General features: G+C 42.0%; 1 protein-coding gene across 2 annotated transcripts in view; it reads right to left on the reverse strand.

Annotated features, from left to right (window-relative positions):
- ASAP1 (ArfGAP with SH3 domain, ankyrin repeat and PH domain 1) overlaps positions 1 to 27,431 on the reverse strand; it is a 281,349-nt gene that overhangs the window by 86,088 nt on the left and 167,830 nt on the right. For both annotated transcript variants that reach the window (XM_081117415.1, XM_081117414.1), the window contains exon 5: positions 11,197 to 11,342. In XM_081117415.1, the coding sequence (XP_080973541.1) occupies positions 11,197 to 11,342 (146 nt within the window). The remainder of the gene's footprint in view (positions 1 to 11,196; positions 11,343 to 27,431) is intronic.

Raw genomic sequence — 27,431 nt, forward strand, 5'->3', positions numbered from 1 at the left:
AAGTTCCTTTAGATAAGCCCTCCAGCCAGAAAGCGGACATCCCTTGCCTGTGGTCTAAGACGTAACCACTATGAGAAAAGAACAGAGGTGAGTGACTGCTCTGAGACCTGGTAAAGACCTAAGGAAAGGTGGGAGCCTCATTATACCATTATGCCAAAGGCTTTGAGAACTGACAAGCCCGAATTTAAGCGAAAAGTATGGTTCTACTGGAAGTTTTACAGAGAAATATGGGTAGGTGTAGGAGCATCAGGGAACATAAGACTTCTTAATGCAGAAAAATGCAATTCTATTTTGTCTAATTCAATTTAAGTAAATGATGGGTTACATTTAGCATCATCTCCCTACATCAAGAGTGAAAATGAAAGCATTACTTTCTTTTGCATTATGTGCAGCATCTGATTCCATTTCAGGATAATTATGAGAAAAGGCAGAGTAGCTAAGATTTGTAAGACCAAGAGAAATGGGAAAGTGAAAGGAAAAAAGCCTATCTAGCTACACTACGGTTTAAAAAAGACATCCCAACCCTAAAGATTTCTTTTTTGTGCTTGAAATAATTAGTCAGTTGGTTCATGATCAATTTTCAGACTTTTAATTTCATTTCCATGCACGTCGTGTATAATTTGTTATGTTTAAACTAGAACAAAACCATGCTGTAAGTGGTATCAAATCACATTTTCCTTGCCTTCACTGAACATCTTTATCACACAGTATGTTTTACCAACAGCAAACTTAAACTTAGGAAGCACCTTTTACACAACTTAAATGCCACCGAGTCAAGGCCAGAGTTTCTCTTCTTTTTAAAATACTGAAGTAATAGACTTTTATCTCAGTCTCTAAAAATCAATGCTGAAATGCTGTTTAATGCTTCTATTTAAGGAAAAGAGCCTCTAAAAACCTAAGAGAATAGTTTCCTAAGTATCTACTAATTATTTGTGGCTCAGCCCAAGGGTGTCTCTTCCCTGAGGCCTTTCTTGATATCCTTGTTTTCTGGATGAATGAATGAGAGAGTAAATCAGTGAGTCTGCTTCTGGTGACTTAGCTTGGGAAATGGTGGAGCAGAGATCTGAACTCAGTTTTATCTGACTTCAAAGTCTTGGGCCTTCTGCCACTCTTTGAACTTCCAATTGCTTTAACACGTCGGGCAATTAGTCAAGAAAAGGCCCCATTATTTTTAGTGGAAAATGTAGTAAGCTGCTCACTCAAGACTAAATGAGTCGACTGTTTCTTCATGTTTAAACTTTAAACGTACCAAAGGCATTAAAGGGTATAATCAAAAATAAAAAGGCAAAGTGTAAAGAAACAACCAGCCTAAGTATCAGACATTCCACATTGAAATGTAAATAAGAAATAAATTCTAGAAGTGTAGGCATGAAATGGGATAAAATGAAAACAAACAAAGAAGTGAAATGGATCACCTGACCCAGCAAACCACCTAAACCAGCATCTCTCAGAACGGTTCCATAGAAGTTCATGAATGCTTCTATGCACAAGGGTCAGCTAAGTTAGGAAAGGTCTTTGGATTGGACAGGTCTCTATGGTAGGATGTCAAGCCTTTAACATGCACATGTGCAGTCAATCCCCAAGGGTAACACAACATGCCGTCCTTTCCAATCCAGAACTCTTGTCCAAAACAAGGCGTGGGATTAGTGTCTCCAAGGAAACCCTTAGGAAAAGGTGTGTCTCACTCTGAAACTCCTGTTCCCATTCCAGAGGGAGCCAGAAGCACTGAGCCCAGAATGGCCACTGGGCACGCTTGGCAGGATAGACGCAGCTAAAGCACCCAGCTGGCTTGTACAAGTGGAGCCCAAACCAGCCACGTTCCCTCACTAACTCATGTTCCCTGGTGCTGGCTGACAGCAGCCCAGAAAGGAGCACCCTGCTTGGGCTGTGACCCTGCCCAGGAGTCTGAATCTGGAGCAGGTGGCCTTGCCTGAGTGCAGGTGAGGAGAGATCAAAGGGAACAACCTGTAGAGGAATCCAAAATCAGTTCAGGCAGAACACATAATCTGCAGCAGGCAAGTGGAGCGGCAGGACCCAGGGAAGAGCCATGGCTGGGATGGAAAATAGGAAGTCCAGGAAGAGTGGAGGGGGGTCAAAGGAGAGAGTGTGAGGCTGAGTTTGGCAGAATTCTCTGAGTCAAGGCAAACACCTGCATCTGCTTTGCACACTGTGCCTCCAGATCTGGGCCTGGAGAAGGACCTCTGGAGGCTTCCAGGACCAAGATCATGCAGACAGAAGGCTGTTAACTACCTCAGAACAGTGCTTGCCTGATTCTTCCAACAGCTGTGCCACTGTGTTACTTGCTGTTACATAAATCAATACTTTTTACTTAAACTAAATATTTTCCGTATTATATCCATAAAAGGAGGTCCATGCCCACTGAGCAGCAGTCTAGGGTGCTTGCACAGAGGCATGGAATTGGGAGAAGAGCATTGGTCTGCACGTCAGCTCTGAGAGCTACTAAGTGTTCGGGCTCAGTTTTTTTGGCTGTTAAGAATGAAGAATTGTGGCTACTACCTGGTAGGGCTGATGTGAGGAGTAAATGAAGCTATAGGTGTATGTATAATAGAAGTGGTTTTTTTTTAAACAACAAAACTTAAAGCAGCAAAACCTGACCTGATGTGAATTCATTTTGTGGGAAGCTCTGATGTGAACTGAGGTGGGGCTCTTCAGTCTTTATCCCACTTCGTGCAAATATTCACACATTTCACTGCCGAAGTAACATTGTGCTTAATTATGAGAACCTGCCTAAGAAGTCACTGGGGGTGTTATATAACATGCTTTCCGTCACCCTTCTGAGATCTGGAGAATTCTGAATTTTGAAGCATATCTTACCCCAAGGGTTTTGGATAAGAGACTGCGGACTTGGATGATATATACACACAGTGTCTCTGTATAAATGTATGAAATTACTTCAAAGGACATACTGTAATATTAGCAGTAAGTTAGAATTACACAATGATCTTTATTTACTTGATTTATTCCATATTTCTGAAATTTTTATGTTGAAGATGTACAAAGTTTGTAACAGAAGGAAAAAGGAAACCTCCCTCTTACCCGCCTCCACCCACACGGTTGGATCTCATTTCACGGACTGTCCCACCACATGAACTGGCAGTGATGCATGTCAGGACATGAGGGGATATCCGAGGATCAAATGTGAAACCTCCCAGTGATGGATTACCATTGTGCAAAAAGATGAGGTTTTTTAAATGTATGATAAAATCCAGGACACCCAGGGGCTACCAATTTACCGTTGAGTGCACCCAAGCTCTCTACATTTCTCAGTGTTTCAAAGAGTTTGAGAAATAATCTACTAATCTATATCTAGCCTCTGCATTTCCAGCTATTCTCTTGAGGGGGAAGAAAAGAAGGAAAATAAAAAAAAATTTAAAAACCCTCCACACAAACTATAATGCCCTGCAGTCAGAGAGTGCAAACAGGAAATGCTAGGCAGCTGGGGAAATCTTCGCTCTGCTTCAACAGCACTGAAGCAACAGCTGCCCTCTAACTGCTGGAGGCAGCTTGGGCTCTTATGCAAGCTCCAGCTCTGTGCAGAGTCTCAGGGACTAGAAGGAGCTGGAGGCAGAGAGTCCTGGCTGGACCACAGCCCTTCTGGGCACCTCCTACTAATTTCAGAGAGGTTTTACATATATTTTCTAAAACTACTGCTACACTGGGGATCTTGGGTTCAATGGTTTTCCTCTACCCACTGAAAATCTATTTCCATCCACCAGCTACTCCTTTCCGGTCCCATTCTGTGGTTTGGTAATTAAGTGGGGACAATTCTCAGCTGACCTCTTGTCTTGGCCAGCATCACAGGCCACGAAGGCCCAACACTGGGAACAGGGCAGCACAGGCAGTGACTTCACTGCTTTCCTGGAAATGGTTAAAAAAAAAAAAAAAGAACATAATTTTTGTATTATATATTTAATCAAATGAACAACAAAAAATGCTTGGAAAGAGCTAAAACTTTACAGCATCCTTTCCTTTTCTTCTCTAATTTTCCTTTTTTTTAGACAAGGAAGCTGCATTGTAAAGAAAGCCTTTGTCATTAGCACATTAACTACGAAAAGGCATTCAGGGGAGAAAAACAAGATATAAAGGCATGGAAACAAGAAATAACCTCTGCTTCAGTAAAACAAATACTGTGTTATGTCTTCGGATGGCTTTGATTAGGAAGGCGTCTTTAATTGGAGGAAGGATGAGTTCAGAGAGATTGGTAAATCAACTGAAGGAATATTTATAATTATTTATAATAATTTTTTAGAATGCCAAGGTCTACTAGCACATACTATGAACAAAACCTATGACAGGTACTTCACACGAAAGCCCATGCACTTAAAACCTTGACACAAAAACAATGCAAACAACACTGATGAAATAGATCATGTCCGTGTTTCTGTGGCTTCTTACCACTAAGAGGCAGCATTCCCCAGCCATACTCAACATGCCTGATAGATTCACTTCTGGGAGGAAACAGCTAATCACTTCACCTTTGCAGAATAGTGATCACATAAAGGACTCTGACTAGAGGGAGAAATTCACGAGAAAGACTGATTACTTTAGAAAACCAACACAAGTGAAAGAAGTGAGACTACAGACCGTGGTGAAGGAAGAGCAGAGAAGTGTGACTGGAATTTTGCTTTGTACATTGGGTTTACTTGGAATTTTTAAAATAACAATAGTTATATTATTAGTGATTTTCTGGACTTTTCCTCCCTAACTAGAATTTGGTGATTTACATGTTTATTTAACCTTTTTATTTTGAAAAAAATATACAGACTCCCCAAAATTGCAGAAGTAGTACAGAGAGGCCAGGTCCCTTGCACCCATCAATGAGCTTCCCCCAACAGTAATGTCTCACATGTCCTGTCTGTCTGACTACCTGTCTATCTTTCTATCTACCTACCTATCACATATTACCAAGATGTAGACATCGACACTGGCATCTGACAATCTGGTGCAGACCTCACCTGAGTGTCACCAGCTTCTGCATGCACACATTTCTGGTATGTCTTTGTATAGTGCTACGACATTTTACCTCGTGTATAGATTAGTATAACCACCACTACAATCAGCACAGAGGACTGGTCTATCAACACAGAGAAATGCCCTGGGCTAGTCCTTCATGGTCACATGCTGGCCCCCTTCTCCACCTCCTGTCAACCACTGATATGTTCTCCAGCTCTGTAACTCTAGATTACCTCTACCTTAATCTGAAAACTACATGAATGGCAAGGTGATCTTGTTAAAAGTTTCACTCTTTTATGAAACTTCTTGTTTTCACTTTAAGGTGTCAAAAGCCCACATGGATAGAAAGAACATGAAGTAAAAGACTAAAGACCTTCTTAAACATACTTGGGTATTCCCACTGCACAGGCAAGTCCCTGGTCCTATTCCTGTCCCAGTGCCTGGGTTCCCACCAAACAGATGTCCCAACCCTGGCTCTCCCAATAGGGAAGGGCAGAGGCTGCAGTGGGGATGAGGTTTGAAGGACCAGGATGGGGAACTTCTAAATCCATAACTTGTCCCAGCTACAGAAAGTGCATATGCCAGCACTAAGTGAGCTCTAATGAAAGACAAAGTTGCTTAGGACATATGATTTCATGTATTTGAAAAAAAACCAAAAACCACAAAAAACCATGCAGAAAAGCAACTAAAAAGATAAACCCTCAATATCAATGGATAAGGGGAATATAAAAGAGAAACTGCAATTTTCTCTTTGTAGTCTAAATTCTCCCCATCAGGCATGTGTTCTTTCTATAGTAAGTAAAAATACATAAATATGTACGTAGTGGCCTAACAGTCCACTGTGTGTGACTCAAGGACAGTTTACAAAATTTCTCATGTGGGTGGCAGGACCCGGTCCTCACATAAGCAGTAAGGTGGGCAGAGAGGGTGCTTTTATCATTCTCCCGATGAGGACATTCATGCTTCTGAGTTGGGAAACATTAACCCACTCAGTGGCAGGGCTGAAATCATAATAGAGCCTTCGATTTGGAGTACCAGTGGTTCTCACGATCAGAGTATTTTCCTAATAATAAGAGGTTTTATCTGACTTTTTCTACTGTTCTGACATTTGCACTGACAATGCAAACAGTAGTGGAGGTGAAACAGTGTGTATTAAGGCACTGTCCCAAACTGTGGTCACTGCATTCTGCACAGTGATGCTCATACAGTAAAAAAGGAAAGGTGAGTTTCATTTAACCTTTAAAAGACGGCATTTTAAAGACAGCATCATACAAACTCCATATATTTTCCAGGATCAACTGTACAAATAATGGTTTCTTTCCTTTTGCCTGTGAAAAAGAACATATATGCTTAGGTTTCTGAGTATTTAACCTTTAAAAGACGGCATTTAAATTCCGTCAGCATTTAAATTCGGCCAGCGGGACCACTCCTTGCCGGGAACTAAAGTTCCCTTTCATCGGATAAAGGTTACGAAGGCACGTGATGACACAGTAAAAATTATTGATTTTATTAACATCAACCCTTGAATAGACCTTTTTTTTTTTTTTTTAAATATATCTTTATTGATTTCAGAGAGAGGAAAGGAGAGGGAGAGAGAGAGACAGAAACATCAGTGATGAGAGAGTCACTGATCACCTGCAGCCCACAACCCAGGCATGTGCCCTGACCGGGAATTGAACCCTGATCGCCTGGATCCTAGGTCGACGCTTAACCGCTGAGCTCGCCCGGCCGGGCTGAATAGACCTTTTTAATGTTGTTTGATGAAACAGAAAATATGCATAAGGTACTTCCAAGGCAAACCAAAAGGTGATGGCTTATCTGAAAAAGCACGCAACATTCTGAGTTGCAAGCTGAACTAACTGGTTTTTTAGTTTTTGAGTGGAAGACCTTTTTTTTATTTTTTATTGAAAGAATTACTGACAAACTGTGGTACTGAGACTTGGGTACTTGGCAAATGTTTTCTCCAAAATGAATGAACTGAACCTGTCACTGCAAGGTAAACAGGGACAGTATTTGTTGCTGTTAAAATTGGAGCTTTCAGTGAAAAGGTAACATTTTGGGAAACTTGTATCTGTCATGATGAGCTTGACAGCTTACAAAGTCTTCAACTTCATCTAGATATGATTCCAGATTCATATTACTACTAACTTTTAAGAAACTACCACTTGTCAAGTTCTGATATAGTATCGAGGAAGAATATCGGTAATTGCCTGAAAAGGCTATTACAGTACTTCTCTCTTCCCAATATATAGACCTGTGTGAGGCTCTATTTTTTTTTTTTACCTCAATGTACCTCAACAAAATGAATTAATAGCCTTTAAAATGTCTCAGTTTTAAGTTTTAATACAGTAAGTATGGATAAAAATGGTCCACATAAACAAAAACTCTGGTGTACTCAATCATTTTTAAGACTGGAGTCCAAAAAGTTTCAAAATTACTGGCTAACACTCTCACTCTTTCTAATATACTATAATTCACTGATGAGGAAAATGAAAGGGAAAAAGTAGGTAAGAAAGTACTATGCAAGCTAAACACAAACAGGAGTTTGATGGAGGTTCCAGTCGCCATGGCCAGTGGGCCCTTAGCACCCCCAGTCTGCAAAGGCAATGCTATTGCTTTGGACTGGGGGGCAGGGAGGGGCAGTGCTGCTGAGAGAGGGCTTGACCTGATCTGCAGGCCGGGAAGACGAGCTGAAGCCCTAACCCCACCAGCTCCCAGTCATATTATTTTTTTTTGAGATTTGGTGCATTTATCTATAAAATGGGCTGTCTTTTCATACTTGCCTTTGCTCTCTGAATTGCCATGAAGATCAAATGAGAAGATGTGAGTAACAATAAAAGCTTGTATTTGTGAAGCAAATTCCACATGTTAGGTATGGCACTTAATGATTTACCTCTAGGATCTCAATGAAGTCCCACAACTGCCAAGATACAGACTATTCTTTCTTTTTCTAGATAAGGAAACCAGGCATCAAAAAAGTTAAATTGTTTGCCTAAGGCTATAAAGCTAGTAATTTGGGAGCTGGGATCCCAGGTCTGAGTGAGACCCAAACCCATATTCCTCCCTCTACCTACATCTCATAGCCCGTTTCATTGTATATGACAAGGTAATAATTTACAAGGTAAAACAACTTTTTGCAAAACCCACTTTCTAGGACATGAAGGGGAGAAACAGTAAGAACAGCAAGGAGCTTTAACCATGACGTGGTATATCGACTCTGAGAGTCATCAGCTACAGCTAATCCTCTCTGGGGTCCTCAGACACTGTCAGTTTAAAGGTAGAATCTGGTTAATAAAAACCAGCCTCAGCCCTATCTGATGCTCACATCAACATCTGTGCAGCTCTCGGGGGTTTTCACAGAACCTCTCATTGGTCACCACCCCTTCCACAGTCATTAAAAGCACAGAAAAATAAAAACATCTAAATGGTGACTCAGTCACCATCACTTTGTGGATCTGAACCTCTCAGGACCAACCTTCAGAAGCTCTGAAACACAATGGGCTTGCAAAAACGACTGCTTATAAGTAACACAAATAATGAAAGTGTTTCCCTATCTAGAGTTAGTAAAAAATAGAAAGCCAGGCCTGACCCCAAAATCTACCTTTCATTTTACTCCATAAAAAAAAGTAATGTCTTAATATAACATAACTATTAAAAATACCCATTATAAGCAGTATCTTAATTAGAAAATGGAACACAATAGACCTTTGGTATTTGCTGGTTGAACTGAGAATATAATTAGAAAGTCTAAGATATATGCAAGTACCTTTTTTAAAAAAAAAATCCTACTTTCTAAATTTTAACTATATACACTATTGCTTAACGTTTCAGGTCTTCACTAGCCTGAGTGAATAAAATTTTAGGGAATCTTCTGAGAAATACTGGTTCCCATGGGGGTGTGTTCCAGGGCTTCGGCAAGGTGGGGGTGCTCCCCTCAAAACCTCAGCCTGCAACTGTAGGTGCTGAAAGCTGACCCAGAAACCCCTCTTTCCCTGGGGGCGGGGCTGGCTTCCTCTTCTCCAAGGCGTGGCCCCATCAATCTGACTGGGTTGCTCTTCCCTTTCCTGACAAAACATAAAAAGGGAAGCAGCAAGCTGCTGACTGTAGTCAGGTTGTCTAAACTCCTGGGACTGACTTTTTTTATTGAATCAGAATAGCGTTCCCTTAGCAACCAATGATGGAGCAAACTGATTCTTCCACCTGCCCCTCGAGGAGATGCTGCTACGATCTTCAATGGGAAAATGTTGGTTTTTATATTTTTAATTATATGAACTGGGTCTTCTAGCAATTTCTTTTAGGTCTTTCTTAGACTTCTACTCCTTAAAAAACAACTGATGTGGAAGAAGGTGGCCTGCAGCTGGGGGATGTCTGGGGGACTAGCTAGGTCAGTACTCCTAGTTAGGGAGACACAACCCCAGAGCAGGAAGTGACAGAGGCAGGTCAGTGGCAGGTGGTAGAGACAATGACACAGAGACAATGTCTGGTTCACGTCCACTAACTGTGCCTGAACATCATCTCACTGGGCCTCAGTGTCGTTTCATAGGACTGTTGTAAGTTGTTAACTAAGAAAGTCACACATTTTGCACACTGCCAGGTTCAGAAACGTGTTCAATAAATATCAGTTGTTCTGTGGCGCAGTAAGCAAATGTATTATTAGATAAGCAAATGAGACGATGACAATGCTTGAGTGCACTGGCTCGTGTGGACGGCACACACACAGTGTGAAAGAACCAGCAGCACAGGGCAGAGCGAAAGGGATTGGTCTGAGAAACAAAGAAGTGATGACTCTTGACTTAAGCCAAACACATGTGGTCTCCTGGAAACTAAAGGTTAGCGAGACATCCCTGTGAAAACACCTCTGCGAAAACAGAGCTTCCTCCCCAGCAGGCCTTCTACCAGCTACCACCTAAGTGAATTGTCAGAGTCTGGTTTCACTTCCTTTCTTCACCTCACACCACCCTCTGAGCAATGCCCCCACAAAGAGGCAGGTGAAGTCCAGAGGAAGGAGAAATGAGAGGGCCTACTTCTGAATAAGAGATTTAAATAATCTAAGTTACAGAAATATCATGGATTTATCAAAAAAACCCAAAGCGTAGGGATATGTACATGCTAAGGTCAAAACGATCCTTTGAAAATAAGACGTACTGCTATCTTCAGACTTTATTTTCTTTAAGAATGTCCCTAAGACTAAGTCGAAGGCACAAACCACCAATTAGAATTAAACTGTCAGCAAGACAGACACATACGCACCTATATTTATCCAACACAATAGGGGAAATACTCTGATTGGTCAAATATTCAGGTTAATATAGTAGAGAAGGTTTTCAATTTCCCAAGAGGGTGTATTCGTCTGGAAGCCAGCCATTTCTATCAAACAGATTTGTGGCAAGATTCTCTCTCGAGGCCACAGCCCTATCTGATACTTGAGTAACTGGCCCAGGGTGAAGGCTTCCTGAGTGAGTTCTGGATCCTTATAGGAGGGCAAGGTGTAATAGTGAGAGACTCGGGGAGAGAAAGAGAGGGAAACAGCTCCTCCTCCCCAGGAAAAGGCCGAGGAAAGTATGGGACAGCTTTCCTCGGGGCACCTTTTAACCTCCCTGGGTTTCTGTCTCTTGGGGCTTAGGAGAAATGAGACTTGATTAAATCAGCTCACAGAATGGACCTTTCTCACGTGGACACAGTGTGAGGCTGGGCACAATCTGGGGGTGCCCAGAAAATACTGCCTGGGAAACAGGTGCCCCACCCCCAACTCTGTCTGCATTCTGGGGTCAGCGCCTCCAGTGCCCCAGGACTTAGGGATGCTTCCTGTCATCTACTTCTGCAACCCCAGACTCCCTGAATCTCAAAATCTTTTTCTTGGTAGCAGGTTAAAAAGAGGTGGGGAGCTGGGTGAAGTTAATTATTTATAAATCAGTGATCAAAATGCATGGCCATCGTCACACGAGTGACATGGAACATGGATGTCTGACACAGAAACCATCATCACTCTTTAAACTGATTAAAAGGCAAAAGTTGCTAAAAGTCATCTAAAACAGAAACAGAGCAACGAATTCAGGTTAACCTGTTTCTCACAGGCTCAACAAATCTACCCAGCTGTCAGCTGGGCCAGAAGTACAAATTCTAGGAATTCCATAATGGAATTTTTTACATGTGACTCCATACCTGGACTAAAAAGCTGCTTGGCAGTCATTTTTTTTTAAAATCACTTATGAAATGGCTTACCAGATTTTTCAGCAGTGTGGACAGTTCCTTTGTAAGAGTAGAAAATTTGACGAAAGCAGTGCCAAGATCTGGGTTGTCTCGACTTAAAAAATTACTCCCGAACTTATCCAGAACTTGTGCATAGTTTTCTTCGTTTTGTACATGATCTGTAAAAGAAGAAAGAGGAGTCTGAGCAATTGTTTGCCACAATACCCAGTTATTTTGAACACTGACTGGTCACTAGAAACTCTCAGAAGCGAAGAGAAACATCATCAATGTACTGAACATGTCCAGAAGGTGGTTAGCAGGGTGCTGAGTGTTCTCACTCTATGAAAGGAGGTCTCCCTTCCCTCCATCATAGCATTTAGCTCACTTCTATCCCAATTAATCCACAGACTCCCCACAGGTTGAGGGATCAAATAATAATATTTTCAAGCAATTAAGAAACTATGATGATCAGGAAAGGAGGAGAAAATTCTCCTTAGAAAATCAATCGTGGAATGCAAATAAAACTCCATGTGTTCTAACATGTCTCTTTCTCTACAGGTAATGTTAATTTCCTTTCATTTTCTCTAAGCTCTGGATCTGAGTAGCACTAGTAAAATGATGTATTTTAGAATTATACACCTGGAACCTATGTAAAGAAGTACCTTGAAGTACTAAGGCGTGGGACGTGACTTGCACAGAACAAGGAAATATGAGAGGAGGAGATGGGCAGCACTTGCACGTGGAAGCGTTTCAGATGCCTGTGCTCAACTCTCCACTCTCTCCTCCTTTTGTGGAGTACAGGGAAGCATGAATGTGTGCAGAGGCCCACAGGAAATGTAGAATGTTTACTGAATGAATACATGAACAAATATGCATCTATCAAAATCCTATCTATCAAAATCCTATCTTTAAAGGCTTAATTCAACACCCTTTTCTTTATAAAGCCTTCCCTTAGTTGGCAATGATCCTTCCTTGCCTGTAAGTCTCTGTACTTCTGCAATATTTTCCAGCACATCATATCACATTTGTATAAATATAGATCTTTCCCAGCCACTGGACCACGAGAGGCAGGGATGGCCTCCAGCTCACCTCTGTGTCCCCACCCAACAAACACCACTGCATATTTTCAGGTGAGCCAGGCTCAGGAAGTGTCTGTTGACTTGGATTTGTTGATTTCCTTTTCAGGAATTTAAGACACATTCCCTTCCTAAGCCTCCTAGGTTGTTCAATAATTGAGATGGATTTTAAAATCTCTCACTCTCAAAGACACTCTCAATCACTGCACGGGAGCCACAGGCACTTGAGGTGCAGCACATGGTATGTACTGGGGAGAGTGGTCTCAACACAACAGAGGAGCAAGTGTCATGGCGGTCTGGTGAAATGAAACGAGGCCCAGCAGCCTCCCGATCATCACCACATTAAACATTCATGATGCCTACAATGGCTGTCAGCATTTGGGGCTGAGATATTAAGAAAGAGAAGATGCAGCTCTGGTTACTGGCCGTGTTCACTCAGAGAAGTGGCTCAGAAAACAAAAGAAAGGCCACATCAGCTGGGCAGACAGGACGCATGTGTCTGATCTCCCTCAGAGCTGCTGCTCCTGACACCTTCTGCCGGAGGCCAAAGTGTCTCCCTCACTCAATACCGGGACTCCCACCCCGACACCATCTTCTGCTTCCAGAGGCCAGCAAAAAAGAATTCAGCTGCCTGCATTCCAACCGCTTTCAAGACAAGGGTCCCAGTCGTAAATGAAATATAAGAATAAGGCTTTTGGTTTGTTTGCTTGAAATGATAAAGTATTTCAAATGATAACAGAATACTCATGTACCCACCAACCAGGTAAGAATGAAGGTGTTACAGAATGCTTCCACCCCTCCCCAATTCTAACAACTCTCTTCCCTCCCACCCTAGACACAGCCATTATCCTGAGTTTGGAGTTCCATGCAGGGGTTAGAAAAAACTATGAGAAGCTCTCAGTCTATCACGGATGAAGGACACATAAAAAAATAGGAATGGACATGGCTAAGGCAGAGAAAGGTCCCAGAAGGGAGCACTGGCGTTTGCTGAGAACCCTTCTGACCCAAATGCTTTTCCCAGTGTCCCAGTTAACCTTCATTAGAAGTTGCAAGGAAAGAATCATATTTCTTGGGCAGATGAAACAACGTGATCAGAGCGAGGCAGAAGGTGACACTGGGTACGTAAGTATAGGCTAGGCCATGGGTACTGTATGTTTTGCTAATCCCACAACTGAATAACCATATGGTCAATATATATATTTCTGTGCATGTGTGTAAATTAATCACATATGCATATAAAATTTCCTAGTGCAAACACACATTTTAAAATATAAAAGCTGGAGGAAACAAGCTGGCGGTGTAGGTAACAGCTGTACCCGCTGCCTCCCACAACCACATCAAAATTACAGCTAAAATATAGAACCACCATCACTTAGAGCCTCCTGAAATCTAACTGAACAGAAGCCCTACACAGGGAACTGAAGAAGCACCAAGACCGGTAGGAGGGATGGATACGCGGGCGGATGGGCGTTGAATCGTGGAGACCCGGCCGTGGGCCCACACCTGGTGCTGAGGGTTAAACCCGGGAGGGAATCTCAGTGGCGGAGGTTTCCTGGAGGAAAGAGGGGTCCCAGCCCCACATCAGGACCCCAGCCCAGGGCTCCAGGACCGGGAAGAGATGTCCCCACAACTTCGGGCTATGAAAGCCAGCGGGACTGTGGCTGAGGGTTGCGGAGGCTGCGGGAGCCCCAGCCTTTCCTCTTAGAGGGCCCGCGCACAGACTCACTCAGACGCGCTCCCTCTGAGCCCCAGTGCCGGGCAGCTGCTTGAAAGGGCCTGGGAAATTCGGGGAGGAACTAACTTGCCTGAAATTGAGGCGAGAGGTGGAGGGGCGGCTTCCTCCCAGGCAAAAGAGCTGGCAGAGGCCATGGCTGCTTTGGCGAGTCCTCCCCGCACACAGCCTGTAGGCAGTATCCATATTTGAATCGCCAGCACCTGACTCACACCTTTGGCCACGCCCTGGTGATTCCCAGAGCCCCCCCCCCCCCCCCCCCCCGCAGGCTCATCCAAGCTATTTCCAGTGGCTTTTCTGTGCAAGTGGCCTCTCGAGCCTTATGCTTAGGACTTTCCTAAAATCTCTCAAACAAGCAGCAGCTGGTCTCAGTATGCCCCATAGGGCTTGATAAGTGGCCCCAGGCCTGGCACTAGTGCCAGCCTGCATTGGTTCATAGCTTGGCCTCTCCTGGACACCTCCAAGCCTGGCACAAGTCACAGCCAACTATGGTTTGCTGTGTAGCTCATGCTGGGTGGCCCTGGGCAAAGCACTGCCAGAGGCTGACTTTGCACCTCCCGGGAGGCCCCAGAGACAGTGCACCTGGTGGTCAGACTCGACAACGCTGGATTACAACCCTACCACATCCACTAGTGACACACTCAAGGGGCGCACTTGGTGAACACCAAAGCTTCACTGAAGTAAATCCTGCTCCATAGGGGTGTCTCCAGCACAACAGCTCTTTGGCTGTAGTTGCAGCTGGTTCTAATAGCTGATTGGCCTGGGGTCCATTCCTCCCAGTGACGCCAACAGCAACCAAGGCTCAACTACAACAGGACAGTGCACACAGCCCACACAAGGGAATGCCTAGAAGGCCCAGCTCAGGTGACTGGGGAGGCTGAGCCACTGGACCCTACAGGACACCTACTACACAAAGCCACTCTACAAATTCCAGGAGATACAGCAGCTCTACCTAATATATAGAAACAAACACCTGGAAGCAGCCAAAATGTGGAGGCAAAGAAACATGTCACAAAGGAAAGAACAGAAGAAGTCTCTAGAAAAGGAACTAAATGAAATAGATCCAAGCAAGCTAACAGATACAGAGTTCAGGATTTTGGTTATAAGGATGCTCAAGCATATTAGTAAGAGTATTACAAAAACAACTGAGAAAATCGATGACATAATAAAGTACTAATTTGAAATGAAGGCTACACGAACTGAAATCAAGAATAATTTACATGGAATCAACAGTAGAGTAGAGGATGCTGAGAATCAAATCAGCAATTTGGAACATGAGGAAAAAAAAAAAACACCCAACCAGAAGAGCAAAAAGAAAAAAGAATCTAGAAATATGAAGATAGTATAAGTAGCCTCTGGGACAACTTCAAGAGGCGCAACATTCGTATTATTGGGGTACCAGAAGGAGAAGAAAGAGAGCAAGAAATTGAAAACGTATTTGAAAAAATAATTACAGAAAACTTCCCCTATCTGGGGAAAGAAATAGACTTACAAGTCCAGGAAGCATAGAGGGTCCCAAACAAGAGGAACACACAGAGGCCCACAGCAAGACACATCATAATTAAAATGACAAAGGTTAAAGACAAAGAGAGATCTTAAAAGCAGCAAGAGAAAAGCAGTTAGTTACCTACAAGGGAGCAGCCATATGACTGTCAGCTGATTTCTCAACAGAAACTTTGCAGGCCAGAAGGGAGTGGCAAGAAATATTCAAAGTGATGAAAAACAGGGAACTACAACCAAGATTGCTCTACCCAGCAAAGCTATCATTTAGAACTGAAGGTCAGATAAGGAGCTTCACGGATAAGAAAAAGCTAAAGGAGTTCATCACCACCAGACCAGCACTACGTGAAATGTTGAAGGGTCTTCTTTAAGAAGGAGCTAATGAACAAAAGAATCTGATGAACTAAGTAGATCCAGAGACACTGACACATGCAATAGACAATCATATTTCAGAGGAAAGAGGGAAGGGGGGATGGAGGGTGGGAAGAGATTAACCAAACAAGTTATATGCATATATGCATAACCCATGGACACAGTCAATGATGGAGTGAAGGCCTGGGGGGGGGGCGAGGTGGAGGGGTCAATTGGGAGGAAAAAAATGAGACACCTGTAATACTTTCAACAATAAACTAAAAAAATAAATAAATAAAATATAAGAGCTAATTCAGTGAACTATATCTTAAAATAATACTAATAATCCTATTGAAGGTAGAAATGATGGGAATTAAATGTAAGTTGCTACAATAGTGCCTGGCATGTGGCATGAACCGCCCCCCTCCAATATCAGACATTATTACCTCTATACCCATGATTACAGAGAGATGTATTTAATATCAAACAGCAGAGCAACTTACATTTCACATTTTAAATATTTTTTTACAGACTGAATCATAAATCTAAGAATGACAATTCACTGGAAAGATGATATAAGCACACACATCCCTTTGTACAAAGTTAAGGGTTTTCCAAGCAGGTTTTCAAGAGGCGCAGAGTGAGGGGGCAATGATCCAAGATTCTGGTGGAGGAAAGGGAGAGCCCAGGGGCAGAAGTGGGGATGATTACAGAGTACAGTAAGCAATTTGAATGGAATGTAAATTCAGGGGTTTAGCAAAGAAGAGAAAAATAAAGGGCTCTGGTGGGGGGTGGAGGGTGGGAAGTACTGTCACACACATGGGTGTGACTGAATGAGAGGCAGGGATGAGGCAGGAAATAGCCCGGTCTGTTCAGGACATTTCAGAGAGCACATTACAATGGATAAAGCTCTGTTGTAAGATCTTTACTACATCCAACTGCTAGGAGACTTTGGGAGGTTGGTAAAGTGGGGGCTGGGGAGAAAGGAGGTGAGGATAGAGGCTGGGTAAAAGAGAAATCTGATCCACATGGCGATCCACGCTTTTCAAATATTTGTACGGAATTTCTGGCATTCAGGGTATTGTTGCAGAAGGTAAGACAATTCTAAGAGCCAGGGGACTCCTTTCAGTCCGAAAAAAGAACGAGATAATATCATCTTACCAACCATACCAGAAAGGGCCACTCACTCAGTCAGGGTTTCAACTGCTGGCATTGCTTTAGAGAGATGACTACCATGTACTAAACTTGCGGCGCCTTCCATGCAGGTGGAAGGGCCCTGAACACGTTCCCACGTTTAACCCACAGCTGTACCTGAGCGGTGATTTACTATTCCAGTAACAACAGTGCTAACAGCTAGTTTGTATTTAGCATATGCCAGTCACTGCAAGTAGCATTTACCTACCTCACTCCATTCACTCTTACTAATAAGTTGGGTGGGAAGTACTATTACCATCCTCATTGTGCAGACACAGAAAATGGGCCCAAGGTCACGCCGCTCATAAACAGGGGAACTTAAACTTGAGCCTGTGTGATGTCGGAGCTGAGACTTTTCCCGTATCGTGAAGTGGGGCAGACCTAGGCTTACATTCTGGTCTGTCACTTACCTGGTGAGGTACTTTGGTCAAGTAACTTCCCCTGTGAACCTCATTGGCCCCTGCCATGAAGTGAATATGAGAATGGTAACTGCCTCACAGAGGCGTTGTGGAGATTAAGTAATAATCCTGTTATGGTATTACTGCATGGTACAGCTGAGCTCAATAAATGTTTATGGTGACAAGGACAACAACGATGATGAGTTCACCAGGCGGCCCAGCCTGGGCCAGTGCAGCGGAGTCACCAGGAACAGCCAGGTGGCAGGGCCCCAAACAATACTCTGAGTCCATGACAGAACTCAATTAACATTCCTCAGGGGGCAGTAACACGTGCCTCAGGGGGCAGTACACTAAAATTCAATATTCTTTAAGAACCTATCTATTCCTTAAGCAAGGCAGGGCCTCAGAATTTTCAGAACCAGAGCCATTATTAGAGTCCTGCCTCTGAGGGTGTCTGCGTAATTGTCACCCTGTGTTAGACCTTGCCACACAGGGAAACAGTCACAAAACTTCCCAGCCAGCCTGCAACCCAGCCTTTGATTCTCTGTCACTGTAACTATGACTGCCGTTGATTAGCAATGCCTGTGCAGTGGGTCCATCACGGCGCACATCCTGAAACCCCTTCAAAGCAGTTGTTTTATAACAAAGTGAAACTCAATGTTGAGTCCAGATTAGAATTTAGCTTCATTTGATTCCAAACCCCATCTATTCCTACTGCCTTTCAAGGCCAAATATAAGTGCAACCTCCTGGGCAAGCTAGTCATTCACTCTCTCCTGGGCCTCATCTGTTCTTGTATACCCGGTTCCCAGCGTTGGGTGGGGTACACAGCCAGTGCTCAGTAAAATAAAATGCTCACTGTATGTAGTGAAGTCTCTTACAACAAGTCTTTTTCCTTCCTTCAAAAAATACTTAGCGTTGGCCCTGTGCCAGGCATATAAAGTACAATGAGCTATAACTGCAGCAGTAAAGCCACGTAACACAGGTCATAAATTACAGTGCCGGCCTACAGGGCCAAGTGGCAAATTCCTCTATCCTATCCTATGTATACTCCGTGGTGCTAATCACACTTTAAAAATCCTAACTGTATTTAATTATAAACTTACAAAAATAATTCACACATTATAAGATGTAGAAAGATAAAAATGATTACCACCCTCTTCTCTAATCCCATCTCCTTGAAAAAAAAAAAAACCACAAAGCTGATAATCCTGAGTGTATCTCAGCAAAACCTTCTGTATGCTTCACACACACACACGCACGCACGCGCGCGCGCACACAAATATAAGGGTTTTCTTCTCTTTTCTCACTTAAAAAACAAACAGATGGGATATTATTACTAGACTCTATGGCTTGTTTTTTTCCTAGTAAACAAAGATCAAGAAATTCAGTACAATTAAATCTAATTAATTATTTTAACCATGATTATATTCCATAATAGACTCTACCTCAATTTATATAACTATGCACCTCCTGAGAGACTTTCAGGTTTTGCCACCAAGAAACAGGGCTGCAATAAATATTCTTATACACAAGCTCTTACATGCAGTTACTTTGTCTCTGAAAAGATACATTCACAAAAGCAGAATGTTGAGGGACAGGGTGTGCGTTTCAAACTTTTATTAATATTGCCATGTTCCTTTCCAAAGAGGCTGGCTGTAGCAATCAAATCCTCAACAGCGAGGCAAATATGAAAGGGTCTCTTTTCTCTATAATCTCACCAGCACACAGAGGTCATTTTTAATTCTTGCCACAGGGACGTGAAAAATTTGACTGTAGTGGGCCTGAGCATCTTTCCGGTTTACTGTCCATTCGCATTTCCTTTTCTGCCTGTTTGAGTGCTCAGCCTAGCTTTCCGTTGCTGGTCTTTTCCTATCAATCTCTAAGAGGACTGACAGTCTGGCATGGGAATGGCGCTATTTTGTAATATGTGTGGCAAGTATTTTTGTCCCATTTGTCCTTTAACTTCATTCTGTCTTTGCCAGACAGAACTTTTGAAACTTCATGTAGTTAAATATACCAATCTTTCCTCAAAGGCTTGGGTTTCCTGCCTTGTTTATGTTCCTAAACCTTCTAATGTTCAGCTTTAAAACAAAACAGACAAACAAAAAAACATGTAAGGCTTCAATCCAATCAATATATTTGTTTCTATAACAAACATGTCAGGAAAGGTTCTGACATTAAAGGATGTTCCTAAACCATCTAATATTTAGTTTTAATCTCTCTTAAATATTTAAATAGTTATCCATCAGCAATGGATTTGTCTATATGGCACACGGAAGAGTTCTAGCTTGATTTTCTTTCAAATCCTGGATAGAGCAGGTTAGGTTTCAAGAGACGGTAACTGAGCAGCTCTTGAAGAATATATCATTGGTCGACAAGTAAATCAGGGGTAGGTACAGTTCAGGTAAGAGATAGCAGCTTACCGCAAAGGCTCTGGAAAGTACCCAGTGGGAAAGAAGCTAGTGTCTGCCTGAGTGGGCAGGGATGCAGAGACTAGCACGAAGTCTCTCCAGAGCTCACTGTAGATTAGGTAGATTAAGGTGTTAAAAGCACTGCCTTTTTTACTCTTGATCAGAGTGGAGCTTAGATCCTTTGACCACATGAATCCATAAAATGAGCAGCACACACCCTGTGACCCTGAAAACCACCTGTTCTAGCTTTACAGACACCAGGTTAGTAGGGGCTGAGGGCTGGATTTAGAATCCAGACTGTGTGTTTTATTTAGGTGTTGTGTTCACTAGGTTAGATACAACATTTACGTGATGATGAGCAGTTATTTCACTTTCCTGGGATGGAGTTTGCTCATCTGTTCCCATCCCCCTCATTGTATAGGTAGGTCTCTTGCTAAGATGAAAGGCAACACCCTGGAAGGCAGAAAGTCCTGTGCATTTTTTTTAAATTGCCTTTCTCCATGCCACTTTGGATGACTTATTCCTCTAATTTTTCAAGGTCATTTTGAATTTGGATTTGTTCTTTCAAAATTCTAGCCCAGCCTCTGCAAGAATCTGCCCCAACCCCTAGGGTGTTTGTTATCTGAAGCTCAGCATGCAGACTCCAATTTCTGTAGAAGCTGACAAACCCATTAACAGAACCCCAAGAAAAGATGCCTGCAGAGCTCTGCAGGGCTGCTCCTCAGCATTTAAAGGCACTTGAACATGCTCCATTGCAGCAGAAGCAGAAACATCCCCTCTTCTGGCTCTATCACTCAGGCTTCCTAACTGCCAGATAAAATACACGTCACACTTTGGTTTGTGGATAGCTCTCTGGGTAATTTTAATGCTTTGCGATCTGGCCCCCAAGAAAACTAGAAAGGAAACAACTAATTCCTAGCTATGCCAGCCTCCCACAGTATGACTACCCACCACTCAATGGAGCCACACTTGCTTTTAAAAAGGTGTAATTTAAAAGCATCACTCCACACTTTATTTCTAATTCATAAGCTTTCACCAAGCACCTCTACTGGGATACAAAGTTATTTAAGTCATTAAGCTTGTGGCCTTGGGTACCTGCATTAGTCCTTTCAGCTTTAGCTTCTTGGTTTATAAATCATGTGTAAAATAATTAAAGATAAAATAAAAGCCCACTGGATTGCTGTTTTAGAGATGATGTGGACTAGAACAGGGCCTGGCCTGGGCAGATACCTCTAGATGTGCTCTCCAGGCTGTTTTGGCTCATCCACACCTATCAGCAAAACATTTTAAAGCACGCATTTCCAATCAAAGCTTATTTATTTAATGACTTATTTATGCATTAATACTATATAGATTACATGCATAGATTATGTACTAATGCACCATTTTTAACAATTTCTGAAAACCCGTAAACTGACTGAAAAATTCTGCCCTATAATTCAGAATACACAAAATGAAAAATAACTTAAAAAAGAAACATGGCTGATTAGTGTTTTCTTCTTTTAGCTGATCTGAATTTTCTACAGCAAATGTGTTAACGCACATTTTACCTTCACAATGAGAACAATAAAAAAGCAAACAGGCAGAAAATGCCATTTAGAAAAATCATCCCCAGGTGTCCCAAAGTGGAAGGCCCTGCAATTCTCCATAAAGAAGAAGAATGAAGCGTGAGCTCTGAGACTACCCTTCTGCTGCCTGTGGATGCAGCGACAAACTGGCCGTGCCAAGTCGTCCTCCGTCAGCCCTAATCCTTCTGTCTCTCAGCATTGAATATCCATGAAAAAGACTTCAAAATCAATACCCACTTGCTTGATTTCCACACCCAAGCAGGGCATCAGGAAATCAATAAGTAGCTACCTTCCTGGCTGAAGACTCAGCTGGAAAGTCCCTCCAGTGCTGCAAATGGAGACTTTAACATTCATGTCCAGATGCAAAGCACAAATCAAACTCAACATAGAAGTTATCACAGAGCATGGCTGCCTTTAGATGGTGTTTTTATGTTCAAGATCTGTGATGGGTTTGCTTCCCACAGGCCATGTGGCCAGGAGAGCATGTGTGAAAGAGGCTAGATAACCCAGGGAGATTACCACAGGCAGAAATAAAACCAAAGGCCCTGCATTCCTCCAGACTCTCTGCTACAGTTTAAGTGCAACATTTTTATACAGGAAGAAACCACCCACCCAAGAGCGAGGTCAAAATGCAATGTGGAGCCATAGGCAGCACGGTGCAGGCAGGCCGTGGACCCTTCACTGGAACTGCAAGGAGGGTCTGGTTCAAGGCAGAAAGACGGTCCTTCAAGAAAACTGTAACTAGTAACGAACCTGAATCTTTATGTAAATAGCAAAAAGGATTAGTTGAGAACGACTGGAAACCACCATGGTGTCACACCTGTGTCTTTAACTGATGAGATTTAACTGATTAGGTCTGAAAGAAGGAGAGAGAGCACAAGCAACGTAGAGCTGGGTCTCAGTCAGTCAAGGAGCACGTGCAGGGGGTGGGCAGAAGAGCTGGTGCCAATCTGCCCTTTCGTCACCTGCCACCTGCTCAGGGGAGCTTCCTCCTGGACTAAGGGTTACTTACTCAAAGGTGTGTGAGAGAAATACCAGGACTGCTAAAAGAATGCCAGTATTTTGTAAGTACATCAAATGAGTTCCATTTTAAGTGTACTTTATAGGCCATCCACGGATTTTCAAGGGTTGCTGACTACATGAGGTACTTCCTACACATGAAAACTCTAAAACCTAACTTCAAAGTATGGCTGAAAGGTAAATACATTTACTTTACATTGAACTGTAAGCTGAAGAGTGCAGAAATCATTGCCTATTCTATTAATTCTATTACCCACTCACCTCTCCAGCACTTTATAGTTTTAACCAAGTAAATAAAATGCCAATTATCTCTACATTGAGGTATTTGAAATCCACCAACTTGAGCTGAAGACATACCTTTCTTAAGTCACTTTCAGATACTATCATGTAAGTCCAATTAACCTAAAATAGTAGCCTCCCTGTGAGCCAAGAGAGCTGTTAATCCCTTATAGCTACATGCTCAATAAGGGCTTAATCAAGGAATCACTCATACATACCTTTTAAAATTAAAGGCCTACAGTTGATCATGTGACAGAGAAACTTGAATTAGATTAACATTCCTGTCAATAACAATTACAAATGATGGACAAAATATTAAAAACAACCACTTGAAGCCACTGGAGAGCAAACAAAAGCAGGCAAAAACAGGAGGGGATAATTACCCTTCAAGGAAGGAAACCATACTAGTGATGACCATATTTAACTGGCTTTTCACCTAAGTGCAGAACCTCATTCCATGATGGGGGAAAAAAAAAAAGAAAAACAAACAAACAAAAAAAAAACACTCAAGCAAAAAGTGGCATTTTATTGAGCTGAAGTGCCAGAGGTCAGAGAAAGTTTTGGGTTTCTTTAGCAGTTGGAAATTGAGGAGGAAAATTCTAGAAAGAAATAAGATAGAAAGAGGTGCCCTCGGATCTGTATACCCTCCTTCAAATCCTTGGGTGATCCTGAACGACATATGCATGAATGATACTATAAGGAGCCCAGAAGAAAACAACATCTAAAGAGTTAAGCAGATTTCAGAAACTTCCTAATGCTGAAGAAAATGTTTGGAATTTAAGTCCTATAAAGTTAGTAGGGCTTGATAAAAACTTTGTGCTAAAAGCCCAGAAGGATCATACCTTAGAGTATAAAGCATGCTGCAGGACTGAGACTATATTACATTCTAGGACTGTGAGCAAAACTAAAATAAACTTTCTCTAAGAAAGCCTTTTACAGGATCAAGGTGCTGGTGATCACCAGCAATTTAACTGTGTACTAGAATAAAACACAAAACACTTTATAGGAATAGAACAGAATCCAGAGTCTTTACAACATAAAATAATGTCTACCATGCAAACAGAAATTACTAGACACACAAAGAAACATAAAAAATGTGACCAAAAATCAAGAGAGAAAAAAATATATAGAGAAAAAGAGCCACAGATAATTCAGACGTTGGGTTTAGTATAGAATGACTTCAAAATAAATATTACAAATATGTTCAAGAATCTATAGAAAACGATGGATAAAATGGGTGAGGAGATGAAGAATTTCAGGGGTGATAGAATTTCTAAAAAACAGAACCTAATGGATGCCCGAACAGGCGTGGCTCAGCGGTTGAGTGTCAACCTAGGATCCAGGCGATCAGGATTCGATTCCCGGTCAGGGCACATGCCGGGTTGTGGGCTAGGCAGCCAATCAATGACTCTCTCATCACTGATGTTTCTCTCTCTCTCCCTCTCGTTTCCTCTCTCTGAAATCAAGAGTTATATTAAAAAATAAAAAAATAAAAAAAAATAAAAAAGAACCTAATGGAAATCCAAGAACTAAAAAATACAGTATATGAAATAAAAATATTAATTAGATGACTCTAACAGCAGACTGGACACTGCAGAAAAAAAAAGAGCAGTTAAATTGGAAGACAGGTAAGTAGAAATGATCCAAACCTAAGCACAAAAAGTATATGAACTAAAAATAAAGTCTCAATGACCTGCAGGACAATATCGAACAGTGTAACACAAATGTGACTGAAGTCTCAGAAAGAAAAGAGACCATAAGAAAAAAATAAATAATTTTTAGAAATACTGGCTAAAATTTTTCCAGTACTGATTAAATTTTTGCATTTAATTATAATTATAATAATTACTACTGATGCTTGCTATGTCCAGTATCATACTGCACATTTTAAATATGTTCTTTCAAACTTTCACAACATGGTCAGTATTACTGCCCCATTTTATAAATGAGGAAACTGAGGCCAGAGGTGGGGTGGGGGCAAGGCAAAGCAACTTCTATACATCTGCTTGGTAGTGGATCCAAAAAGACAAGAGTTTGTTTTGGAATTTCCCCCACTATTTCAGAAAGCGTTAAGCTGGTGAGGATGAAGGTAATCACCACTGTGCTGGGAACCTGCACTGCATGTGTTATGCCTGACAACAGCCCAATGTGGTAGAAACTACTGTTTTCAGAAACGAAGAAATAATGACTCTAAGTATTCTATGACAACATGCTTCCTGGCCACCAATCAGGGGCTAAATCAGCATTTGAGCCCAAGATGGAAGCATACATTATAAAAATTCATTCATTTTATTTACTTTAATCCTCACCTGAGGATACTTTTTGCATTGCTTTTCAAAGAGTGGAAGGAGGGGAGAGAGTGAGAAAGAGAGAGAGGGGAAGGGGGGAGAGGGAGAGGGAGAGACAGAGAGAGAGAGAGAAACATCACTCTAACCACTGAGCAAAACCAGCTAGGGCAAAATGAACTCATTTTAAAATTGAGAGCACTCATTCCAGACCAGTGAAATGAAGAAAATTGGTGTGCGTGCGCGCGCGCGCGCGCACACACACACACACACACACACACACACACACACACACACACACACACAGCTTCTTATTTCAAGTAGCAGAATATTTGAGCCAACAGCTAGAATATAAAAATTGGAGTTTCATATGGAGCCTAGAGCTCTAAGATTCTGGAAAGAGACTTCAATTTCCTAAAGGCAGCTTTTTCAATTCCTTCAGATTTATCCCCACATAATTTGAGAGTAATACTCTCCTGGATAAGTATACTCCCTTTTGGAGAAAGCCTCCTTCCTTGACCATTCTAAAGGAACTCATTATTTCAATTTGTTTTCACCTCTTACAAAGCAATAATGGATCCACAGAATGCAAAAAATGCCTTGAAGGCCCAAAGTAATTTGCAGATTTTGCTCAAATCACTACCACCAGCAAAAGGTACTTACAGTATTTTAATCTAAAGCCGTCTACTTCTGAGGGCTTAGAATTAGTTTTTACTAACAAATTTACTTGAATTCAAAAAAATCATCTACAAAAGCAGAAAAAGATTTCCTAAACAGAGACCAGTTGCTCTTTGTATACCTTTTGACATTTATGCTTCTATGTCATTCTAATTCTAATCTGCTTTATCTGTTACCTACTGGTATTAAGGAACTTTTCTCCCTACGGAATACCACATACTTAAAAATGACACCATGGTAAGACACCAAACTTAATTTCCAACTCTAGCTACAACTCATTTCATACTATACCTTTCAATTTGAGATGTTAAAAAAAATAAAGTTACTTGGATATAAAAACATTCACTTCCTATTGATTGATGAATTTAGCACTTTACCTTTAAAATCTTAGATTTCATCATATGCTATAAGCTATTTCTTAAAAGAGATAAATTACCAAAACGAAAACCTGAGGCAAACATCACATTTTTGCATTAAAAAACACAAATGTGCCCTCGCTGGTCTGACTCGGTGGTTAGAGTGCTGACCCAAGGACGGAAGGGTTCTGGGTCTGATTCCGGCCAAGGGCATGTACCTTGGTTGCAGACTCAATCCCTGCCCCGGCTGGGGCGTGTGGGGAGGCAACCAATCTGATGCGTCTCTCTCACACTGATAGTCTCTCCCTCCGTCCCCACTTCCAACTCTCTCTGAAAAGCTATGGAAAAAATATCCTCCGGTGAGGATTAAAAAACAAACAAATCAACAAACACACAAATGTTCTTATAAAACTACTCACTATGTAATTCTAACTGAGAAGGGGAAATAGAAGGGAAGGCAACGAGAAAGCCAAGTGCTTTCTTTCTGGAACTGAAGAAGCTACACAACTGTTTACAACAATCCAGCTGTGTTTTGGAAATAAGACTCTGTACCATATGCTTGCAGTCAAATTACATCCCACTGCCACTTTTTATTCACTAAAATGAAAGGATTTAAGAGTCCCAACCTTCAGACTAACAATGTTACAGATTTCTAGAGGGCACGACAAGTTACTAAAAAGCCAAACTGTTACTCCAAATATATCCTGGAAACCACCATATAATTATAAAATACACATTTAGATTTCTGCAAAAGAATCATCAGAGAAAAGACCTAGTAGCAGAAATATACCAGTCTTTACTCCCCAGGAAAAGTGTACACATGTGTGTTCAGGTAATAATGTCTGTTCAAAAAGATTAGAGAATTCAACTCAAGTAAGTCATTTGATAGAACAAATTTGGTATGTCCATGTTTACTATGAATCTCACGTCTCTCCTGTTTTATAAAAGGATAGTGTGCATCACCATTTAATGGCACTGACACGCAGTAGGCTCTTTTTTCTCAAGAGACACACACTGACTTACCCGGGGCCTCCGCTATGTAAGCATATGCCCAGGTTCGCATAAATCCTATGACAGCCAGCCCCACCCACTCCTACTGTTCTGACCTGGGCCTCGCACAGAGATTGAGACCAAGCTGTCAGCCACGGCTGCAGCCATCTGAAGGTTTGATGAAGCTGGCAGGTTTGTTTCAGTGGTGGTTTTGGTGGAGACCTCTTGCGACAGGGCTGCTTGAGTATTCTTACAACATGGTGGCACCCAAATGGAAGCTATCTCTTTTATGAAGTGGCCTTGGACGTCACACGGCATCACTACTCACATTCTGTCATTAGAAGGGAGTAATAAGTCTGGCACATGTTCAAGGGGAAGAGAATTAGGCTCCATCTTTTGAAAGGAAAAGTGTCAAGGACTGTAACTTAT

Source organism: Miniopterus schreibersii, assembly GCF_964146895.1.
Source record: "Miniopterus schreibersii genome assembly, chromosome: 17".
Classification (NCBI taxonomy): Eukaryota; Metazoa; Chordata; class Mammalia; order Chiroptera; family Miniopteridae; genus Miniopterus; species Miniopterus schreibersii.